At 39.7% G+C, this 10,869-nt stretch overlaps 1 protein-coding gene across 3 annotated transcripts; it reads left to right on the top strand.

The window, feature by feature from the left end:
* Positions 1 to 7,660: 7,660 nt before the first annotated feature.
* Positions 7,661 to 10,412, top strand: LOC148019550 (expansin-A4-like). Of its 3 annotated transcripts, none has more exons than XM_087699516.1 (4): positions 7,661 to 7,775; positions 8,157 to 8,324; positions 8,661 to 8,979; positions 9,807 to 10,411. In XM_087699516.1, exons 2-4 carry the CDS (start codon positions 8,162 to 8,164, stop codon positions 10,114 to 10,116), a joined length of 792 nt encoding a protein of 263 aa, XP_087555642.1. In that variant the 5' UTR covers positions 7,661 to 7,775; positions 8,157 to 8,161; the 3' UTR covers positions 10,117 to 10,411. The 3 variants fall into 3 exon arrangements, with proteins under 3 accessions (XP_087555642.1, XP_087555643.1, XP_087555644.1); XM_087699517.1 differs by having other exon boundaries at positions 7,671 to 7,763; positions 9,807 to 10,412; XM_087699518.1 differs by lacking the exon at positions 7,661 to 7,775 and adding an exon at positions 7,853 to 8,032 and having other exon boundaries at positions 9,807 to 10,412.
* Positions 10,413 to 10,869: the final 457 nt, after the last annotated feature.

The following is a 10,869-nucleotide window of genomic DNA, read 5'->3' as shown; positions in this document are numbered from 1 at the left end:
ATCCATTCAATAATTGATAGTCATGTCCTAGTCAAAATCACCCAATCAGAAACTACTTAAGCTATGTTGTGGGCTAGAAGGATGTCTACGATCAAGCCCACTAGATTGGTGCCCAAGCTAGAGGGGCTACTTTGCTCTAGTACAAGGTCATATGGCTTTTCCCATATGCCTTCCAAGGCAAGTTCACTTTTGCAACTCTAAGAACCATGCTCTTAAGGGATATACATCAAAAAGACCTCTAAAAGTGGGGGACCTTTGGGACTAAAATCTTGGAATATGTCGCCCTTACGTCTACCTCTTACACATGAGTGGATCAATCAATCACTCTCATCTAGAATGTTGTGAGGTTAAAAGACTTTGGGCCAAGATTAGAAACTGGGTGGAAAAAGTAGGGTTTCATAGTCAAGTGTCTCAATAAGCAATTCTTTTGGAGGATCAATTCTTTAATAGTCAAGTGTCTCATTAGGTGATTCTTTTTTACTACCAAGGTGAATTGAATGGCAAATCATGTAACTTGTGGAGTGTGGTTTGAGCCATAGCTATGAGGCATGTTTGGTGGTTTAGAAATATAGGTTGTTTGGGGTTGGTGCAAGTCAATAACTTATAATTAATTAGTGGAAGCTGTAGCTAAATGCCAAGAAGAAGTCCTTATAACTCTAAAAGAACAAAGATCCAAATGCTCATTGTTTAAAGTTGTCCTAATAAACCTTTATAACTATAGGGAGATCATGGGTCAATGAATGGAGATTCATAGAAGTTCTAGAGGATAATTAGAGCATTGATTTGGAAGTAGATATGATACACAAGGAATGAATTAATGATACGGAGATAAGAGCTCACAGAAGCATATTTGTTGCTGGAAACTATGGCAAAGTCAAAGCAATCTTAATGAGTTGTTTGAATAACCTTGGGGGGAAGATAAAGTGTATAAAATAATTTATGCCCTCTCTTTGCCCTCTTGAATAGGGTCTCTCTAGAGTGGCAATAGCAATGGCTCTTGTGTAAGTTGAAACCCAAATAAGCCCCTTTTTTGGAACCTATAATTAACATGTTAAAAGGTACAAATTTTCCATGTTAAAAGGTACAAATTTTCCATGTTGGACAACATTGCAATCACTTCTTTGATCTTTCATTTGAGCAACACCTTCCACTCCTTCTTATTGAGCCATATTTGCACTTTCTTAATTTCCATCTCAACTTCATGCTTAAACATCTAGTCAATTATCCTCAGTACCTAGGAGGAGAAATCCAACATTTAAAATCCGCTTCTATCATTAGACACCCCTATAAATATTTTATCATTTTTTGCTAACCATATAGTCTATAAATAAATGCCTCTGAGATACAACACCAAATAAGCAAGGAAAGGTGGTTGGTTTCTCCTAAGACAATTTTCTTCTAGCTTAGTTGGTAGGCATGATAGAGCATAATGATGGAATAAAGCCATTTGAGATACTCCATGTTTTCTCTACATTTGATAAATAGATAGAGAGTTTCCTTCTATTGGCCACACCTAGGCCAAAGATCAATCCCCATTCCAATCTTCAATGCATTTTCTTATGTCCAAATACTTTTATGCAATATTAGCCACATCAAACAAGAAATCTTAGGTTGGATGGATGGTGACCAAATTGGTTGACATATGTATTCCCATTGGCCTTTATTCTAGGAGTTCAACCACCTTTTATTCAATTTACAAATTAACAAGTTGTTAGATGATGGAAAGCCGGAAATTGTGGGTAGCTTAACCTACATGCACAATAAATATCATTAGATTGAACTTGCAAATTACATTAAATAAACTCGGGGTTTTGATAATCCCAACAAGCTTTTCTACCTATCAAAACTTGCAAATGTCACTTAACCACTTTTCTTTGAAGTTCCATAAGTCTCCCCATTTCTGAATCCCTTTTCTATTTCACTTTTAAGTGGCTTAAATCATACTGGAGAGGGATAATATACCTTACCTAGATTGAATCAGAGGCTGCCCAACCCTTAGCTTTGGTTTTGAATTTACGGGAGTCTCTTCCCAAAAGGTAATTATGACAAAGAGCTTCTAGTTGTTTCAGGTTGGTTTTAGGGTGTCTCCAAGAAGCTGAGTAGAGATATGAGGGGCAAGATAATGTGATTAAGGATGACAATCCTAGGGGCGAATCCTTGATGCAAGACATTCCACTTATTCAACTTAGTTTGTACTATATTCAAGATCCACATCCATCTCTGTTTTTGGGATACCCAATATTCTAAAAAGTGTGCCCTTTTTAATCGAGTGACAACATGCAACCAATAGCCAATCAAGAAGTTCTGTCATGAGAGTTTTGATTCTTGTCTTGGTATGGTTCACTTTGGACCTTGAAGTAAGGCAAAACACCTCCAAGCATTCCCAAAAGGAATCTAATGAAACCAGGTCATTATTTAGGGAGGCATTGGTGTCATCATCGAAAAGGTTAAGGATCATTTCATTGGCCCCATTAGGCATTTTGATGCCTTGGATAAGACCTTTACAAACGTGGTCTTCATTAAGCCATCCCAAACCATTCGCAGCAATAGCAAACAAAAGGGGGGCGTGAGGGGGGCAACCGTATTTCACGGACCTCCTCAATGGGAAGGGGGTAGTGAGTTCTCTCTCAATGTTAAAACCTAATAACTAACGAGGCTGCTTGAAACTTTTGAGAAACCTAACGGACCAGGGTAGTTGAAGATGTTTGCATTGGCCGAGGTAGAATGTTTTGTGGGAAGACGCAATACAAAATCTTTGTGAAAGACTTTATTATCTTTTCGCTTGCACATGCACAAGATTCAACGAGACAAAAGAGAAACCAATACCGAAGAAATAAAAAATTAACGAATTATTTAAGTTGCCTCGCGGCGCGGGAAGGGCAGCGGCAGCCCTCGCCGATCCATGATTTGGTTCTGGTGGGCCACCAGTTAGCGCGGGTCGTCCCAAGCCCCCAACTACCAACCACTCCACCGAGCCGGTATGTTCGGTTTTTTTCTAGGAAATGCGCGCCCCGTCCGTGACCGCCCATCGAGGGTGAAAAAACAAGACGCACCAAAAGAAGCAAAGGCTTCATGGGGTAACGGTGAATCTCAGTTGCGATTCTCGTGGTGTGAAAAGAAGATTCCACCCTTACCCTGGTTGTGTAAGGTCCCAAAAAGTCACCTTCACATGACAACTGCTTGATCAGCCAGTAACGACCACTCACTCATGGCCTTACCACAACAGGTTTATGATGCCCCCTCTCACATGCTGCACATCTCACTCGACATCCACCCCTTTGCACAAGGAAAATCCCTTACAACATGGTAATAGCCATTGGAGTGTTCACATGGTGCTCATAATCTATAGCCACACAAAACACACTGTCCTATCCGCTTTATGCCACAACACCTTCTACAAAATCTCTTAGCGTCGTCCCATGAAGCTTTTGGACGGCTTTTTTGAGGGCACTTCTCATGTATACCCACCATGAGTAGTCATCAAGCATACCAACTCTTTGGAGGCTTAGAGGTAGTTTCTAACTTATCAACCTTGAAGTATTATTCACTTGCTTAAATGAACAAATCATTTAAAAGGTGAAGTTTCCATCATTACTTGCTAGGTACAACAAGCATGTGATTAACAAGTGCTCCACCCTTGTATGAATTTATCAAATATTTGAGATATTAGGCACATCAAATATTTGGCACAATACTTGTGGCAGTACCACTGAGCAAAGAAATATAATTCTACCCACCATGAGTCACTATCAAGCATACCAACTCTTTCAAGTTGCAATGCCAATTTTAGACTTATAGGAAGTGAAGTATTTGCTTCAAAGAGCAAAATATTGAAAGGTGAATTTGTCGCTAGGTGTAATACACCTAGCTTGCAGCTTTACATACATATTTGTTCCACCCTCCTTTCTTCATTATGGCCATTTATGATCACAATCCTATTATTCCTACTTGAGGTGCAAATTTGTGATACTAGATACCATAACTTAGTTGTAAAGTAGTACAACAAAATAGCATTATGTGTGAAAACATGTCCATGTAGGCTTGTGCTTAGCCTATTCAACGATATGAATTTGATATTTCAAAGATTTTTCTTTTTCACTTCAGCTAATGGCTATAGACTTTGATCCTCCACTAAGGTCTCCATCATGAAAATGCATGTCTCATCTTAATCCTAGCAATGCAAGTAGGTGATAACGAAGAATGTTGTGTTAAAGAAAAGTTATATCTTATAATATGGACAAAGGTGAGCATTTTGATAGTTCCAACTTCTGGGCTTTTGTAATGACAATGTTTGATGGTAATGTCGACTTCATAATTATAATATCTATAATAAAAACAATATGCAACTCTAGGATAAGATTTTTGAGTGGTGTCATTTATGTTAAGTCTTAAACTTTTCTTTCAGGTGTTAACTTCAAACTATCTATCTTGTCTAAGCTTACTTATGTAAGTTTACGTGGATTTGAACTACTTGATCTCTTCAATTTGAAGGTGAGATGTTTGTTGTCATTTATAAGTCAAGGGAGGGGCATCATTACCCTAGTAAAAATATAAACCTCATCCTCAAATTAGAAGGTTGTCTCTTCAATTTGCTGGTGAGATGTTTGTTGTCGTTTACAAGTCAAGTGAGGGGCATCATTGCCCTGGTAAAAATCTAAACCTCATCCTAAAATTAGAAGGTTGCCTTTCCATTTTTGCAATTTTCTTGATAATAAACCTTGGATTTTTGTGAACACTAATCGTGCATTATTGTTCTGAGGGTACTAAAACATGTGACTCACTAATATGTGCCACTCAAGGTAAAATGGATTCATCCTTGCCTTGCCTACCTAGAGCCATCATGTTGCAATTGGGATTAGAACTATCATTAAGTGTGTGTTGCAAGATCATGTTGTAAAGAACAACCTCTTAGCATAGTATGCTAGTAAAATCATTGTGAAGGAGCATCCTTGGCTAGTAATAGGGAAGCATTCTTTGCATAAAAGTTCATCTCAATATATTGTCATAGCGTGGAAGAGATCTCATTATCATAAACTAAAAGATAGATGAGCTATTAATCCAAAAGTTTTTCACATCACCAATTATAAGTAACGCAAGCTATTTCAAGAGATAACCATGTGCTAGCAACTAATTATATTTTCTGTATCAAGAATAACAAGCATACTTGAATGTGAGCAAGGCTCACAAGTCATGCAATCATCATTCCTCTCAGCAAACAAAATACATCGTAGGCCAATGGACAATTGAGCTAGATCACACTAGGACATTCGTTCTTGGTGATTCTACCAAGGAGGAGGACTAACCGAATGTTCAAGCAAGCAAGGCCTATACTTTCACAAACACAACTTTTGAAACAAGTTGCAACTATGCTATGTTTTAGTAGGTTAGTCAATTCAAACACTTTTCTTTCTTTCATGAATTGCTAATCATGGTATACTTTTTATGTGTTGTAGGAGCAAAAACTTCCTAATGTTTCATGAACACACATACATAATTTGCTAGAACCATGTCTATGCCATAGTAATGAGGTGATAAAGAGCATCCTTCAAATGGATCTACAAGGCCTATGTTACAAGAAGTTCATCCTCCAAGCGCAAGTTTTCCCATCTTTAGTCATGTCATTAGCTCAAACATATCACCATTTGTTATTATAATAAACTATTTTGTTCCTATGGTGTTTCTTTGTACATTTCACTAGCATAACGAAAGCAATAACAATGTTCTTTCCCATCGAATTCATTCTCCTCTTAACTTAGCTAGATGAACAACACATGACTTTGCCGTGTAAGAATGTTCATCCACATCGAACCGCTTCTTCTCCTAACCTTATCTGGATGAGTAATGTGCACTTGTCATGTTGTGGTGAGCATAAACACATAGATAGGGCAACTTATATCAACATAGATGCATAATGAACATCATGTTCTTATTAGAGTTATGTCATGTATATATCAATGCCATAACATGCATCCCCACATGTCAACTTATCTCAAAATTTGGTTTTTTTTAATGCGCTAACATTTACTATGAGGACTTGAGGGCACCTTCATGTTTGTTCTCTATGGATGACTTTCTCCTTTCATGTTTTCCCAATGGAAAGTTTTCACTACAATACTGATGGCTTAGCATAAAGAAAAACAACTTACAAGGAATACAATGGATGGATTGAGTTTGATAAATTAAGGTTTTGAATTCAAACAAGCACAACCATTATGTAAATCAAAAGATATAACTTTCACATTGTGATGTATACTCAAATATACCCAAACTTAGTTAGTTCCTATGTGTTATGGATTTAGTTCTTAGGCAAAGTAATATTGTTTATTTGATTATCTATACTATTAGTTAACGAGAGGTGGGGGGTGGGTGCCACGTGGCAACCCCTCACGTCCCCCACAAAAAGGAAAGAGAACGCGGGGGTGGGGGCGGCGCGTCTAGCACCCGCCCCCCCCAAGAATTGTGCCCGCCTCGGCGCGAAGCGCGGGGGCGAGTCTAGACGCGGAGCGCCTAGTTATAACTATAAGATAGATTGTGTGTTTTGCAAAGTAGATATAGTGATTACACACCAGACACAAACATTTGTATGCATCCCCCCCCCCTAGTTGTGAGTATTTCATGTCATAAAATAATGTACGTATCAAATATTGTTCAAGTGTGGCCTCTCGACGCTACTCGTACCAAAACAACACTTGTAATTTTGCTATTATAATAAGTATGAATCGACACAAGCATTTACAATAATTGACTCTCACTTCAAAATTGCTAGGAATAAAATATCTCAAGTTGACTACTACCTATTATAAGGGGAAAGTAGTGTCACGTAATGGGTTTATATACAAAGATTTAAAGGCTTGAAGTTGTAGTAGGGAGGTTGCAACTTCAACATGAACAATCTTTTTTTTTTACTAGACCCAAAGGTGAGAAATTGAAGGAATAAAGCCACAAGTGCTATGAACTTTCTTTTTTGACTAGACAAATAGAAGGATGGACTATTAGGAGTTGAAGTAATAATATGTGGGAGCGAGAATTTTAAGGATGGAGATTGGAGAAAATGTTGATGAGTATTATGTATGTGGGTCTTAAAGGAAAAGCATGCAAGTAGGGTGGGGGGTCGGAGCAATGGGGTATTATGGGGTCAATGTGGTGAAATGGTGCTTTGATAGTACAATAGATCGAAAAGGGCAAGGCTGCATGAGAGAGTGCTACTGCTAATCTAAGACAGGCGCTCGTGAGGCAACCCTAGATGGAGAAGGTTTTCCCAACATGGAGCAAAGCGATGATGGTTGTAACTTGTAACACAAGGGGGTCCTTTAGAGTTCGGTTGGGGGCCGGGCTCCCACTTTAGTTATTAGGAGAGCATATGTAATCTACGAGATGTACGATCTGCCATCCGGAATAAAAGAAAAGAAAGTTAAAGGGGAGAAATGAAAAAGAAGCAAGAAATGAGAGAAAATCGACAATAACCGGCCCTCAAAGTCTTCCTTTCCGGCCCTCCTGCAAGGCGACGGTTATACGCTGTCATCATGACGCCAAAGACTCTCTCTTCTCTCTCTCTCTCTCTCTCTCTCTCTCTCTCTCACAAAGCACTTCACACTTGTTTGTCGATCCAGAGCCAGCAACCTACTTAAACCACACTCCCCTTTCGTATTGTAGTACACGCCAGGCAACCAGCTCTCCACAAGCTGAGAGCTTTGGTAGCACTCGAGATTATCATACTGAAGAGAGCTGTCACTGGAAGTTCAACAACCTTCGCCACTTGTCCAGTAAGAGATCGAGTGCGTGAATTGTCCTCGGATTCTTTTGAGAGAGAGGGAGAGAGGGAGGGGACGGAGGGAGGGAGAGAGGGAGAGGGAGAGAGCGAGCTTGTATTCAGCTTTTCGCTTGCTTTGCCTTCTCGCATAGATTACCGCTTTTATTTATTAATTGTATGACGCTTTAGCTTCACCAAGTTAAAAGTGCGGATAGAATCCATGTTTCTCTCTAAGGAGAGAAGGGGGGAATTATAATCGTTTCTTGCTTTGTCTGTAGACGGGTAATTTACTTTTGAAAGCAACTGAAAGGGCTAAATGTTCACAAAGAAAGCTGATAAGCCACATAACGAACTGGAACTAACCAACAACTAACTGCTGAAGTGTGTGGCATTTTGTTGTTCTCAGCGAGAATGGGCGGGGGTGGCTTCATCAACATCTTCCTCTTCGTCTGCGTATGGATGATGGTGCTATGCTGGGGGGCGAGAGGAGGCAGGGACCGGGGGGGGCATTACTCGGTGTGGAGGCATGCGCACGCGACGTTCTATGGGGGGAGCGACGCGTCGGGGACGATGGGTACGTAAGAGGGATCGATAGAAGTTCTAATGTACTGAAGCAGGCAGATGCCGGAGAGAGAGAGAGAGAGAGAGCCGACCATGGATGAGTTAACGACAAAGTGGTTTTTTTTTTGTTTGGGGGGGGGGGGGAGAGGCATGGATTATGACGGTGATTTTAAGATTATGACTAAGGACTCAAGGAGGGAGCCGACCATAGATGAGTTAATGACAAAGTGGTTTTTTTTTGGGGGGTGGAGGCATGGATTATGACGGTGATTATGAATTTATGAGTGAGAAGGGTGTAATTTGCAAACGGAATACTTAGTCAGATTTTGTTTGTGCCGGTGACCGACAGGTGGCGCCTGCGGATACGGGAACCTGTACAGCCAAGGGTACGGGACGGACACGGCAGCGCTGAGCACGGTGCTGTTCAACGAGGGGCTGATATGCGGGGCGTGCTTCGAGATCAAGTGCTGGGACGACGCCCAGTGGTGCCTGCCGGGCAACCCGTCCATCGTGGTGACGGCCACCAACTTCTGCCCGCCCAACTGGGCGCTGGCTTCTGACAACGGTGGCTGGTGCAACCCCCCCAGGCGCCACTTCGACATGGCCGAACCGGCCTTTCTCAAGCTCGCCCAGTACAAGGCCGGCATCGTCCCCGTCCTCTACCGCAGGTAATCAAATCAGTCATTACTTTTCATTTTTGGCCATCGGGACCCAGGTAGCTTATTTTATTATCTTCAATTTGTTGTGGTCACCTTTTTAAGCTCCGGCATATCTCTTTGCGAGTGCGTCATGCCTTTGGCCCCTTCCTCACGCTGGGGTGTACCTTACCTTACCTTAACACAAGTCGGATTATAAATAGCAAGGGATGGGGGTACCTTTGCCCCTTGCTTGCTACTCACACTCACCTCTTCCGGGCTCTACCGTACCAGCCTTTCTTCACCAGCATTCCCAGGTTTACGGCTTTTTTGATTCTATGCTATTGCACCATTAGAATATTTTTCGAGGGGACTTTTGCTTTGGAAACTTTTCCTAGATCTAATAAGGTAGTAGATAGATGAGAAATTTAGTGGAAAGTTTGACGATTGGCTTTTCACACACACACACACACACACACACACACTAGAAAACACTCTAGGCTCTTTTTCAAGTTGGCCCTTTGGCCCCACTCTTCATTTTATATGGTAACTTGTCCTTTGATATCTAAGCCATGACCCATGGCATAGTTTCACCCTTAGGATATGTTTCCCCATGTCAAGATACAAAGTGATCTACAATTTTGAAACTACATAGCTTGAACTAAAGTTGTCCATTTAAAGGATTGAAATGGTTAATACCTCTCTTTACTCTTGCTCAAGAGTAACTTCATGCTCATCGTTTTGGTATGTTATATATACTTGTGCTATGTTTTTGTACCTTTTCCTTGGTAGTATCATATGTTATCTCTTCATCAAATTGTTTACAAGAAACTCATTTTTTTCATTTTGTTTTATTGTAGGGTACCTTGTGTGAAAGAAGGAGGAATCCATTTCACAATTAACGGCTTCAAATACTTTAATCTTGTCTTGGTTTCCAATGTCGCAAGTAGTGGTGATGTTACCCAAGTGTTTATAAAAGGTTCTAACACTGGTTGGATCCCAATGCAAAGAAATTGGGGACAAAATTGGCAATGTGATACAATACTTGTAGGCCAAGCACTCTCATTTCGTATAGTAACTGGCCACAAAAGAATAGTAACTTCTTACAATGTTGCACCTCCAAATTGGCAATATGGACAAACCTTTGAGGGAAGCCAAGTGCAAGATTGATTTCCAAATGCTATATGTGGCAAATTAACCACTCATGTAGGATGTATTGTGACCATTTCGTAACATAGGGAATGTCTCAATCCCCTTCCTATTCTATGACTACTTGTAGATTAATTACAATGCAAGAAATCTCCATTTGTTAATATATTTCTTGAAGAAAAAGCTTGGATAACTTGTGATGTAGCTAGTAACATAGCCATCCGGTCATCCTATATAGTTTGAGATCCAAAAGAACCCTTGTACTACCATGCAATTTTATAAATTGGACATTTTTTATCATTAGAATATTGGGAATATATAATAACATCACTAACAATGTTAGTTTAATCAAATTTTGAATATAAAATCTATTTAGTTATTTCCTATAATCTTAAGTTGTTTGTTTTGTATGATACATACACTAAAGTAATAAAAAGTGCAAAGACAGGATCTATTTAGTTATTTCTTGTAATGTTAAGTTGTTTGTTTTGTAGATAAATACAATAAAATAATAAAAAATGTAAAGACAAGTTACTAATTTTAAAAGCTTTGAGATAAGAAAGATTGAGATTTAAATAGTGGGAAATGAAGGGGAATTATTGATTGTCCTTATTACGTTCAAGTCACAAATTTTGATCTTTCATTGTCATGCATACTAGACCACCAATACACTTCCACCAAAATAGTCTTTCTATGCTCAATGCCTCTTGTACAACCTCCAGTATGCTAACCCTGAAAAAATCTTCTAATGTTGAACTCAACTATGTAGAGATG

This window comes from Lygodium microphyllum, chromosome 19 (genome assembly GCF_053477565.2).
Source record: "Lygodium microphyllum isolate KBCC chromosome 19, Lygodium_microphyllum_v1.1.10, whole genome shotgun sequence".
Classification (NCBI taxonomy): domain Eukaryota; kingdom Viridiplantae; phylum Streptophyta; class Polypodiopsida; order Schizaeales; family Lygodiaceae; genus Lygodium; species Lygodium microphyllum.
This window is presented reverse-complemented; position numbering and strand designations above follow the sequence as displayed.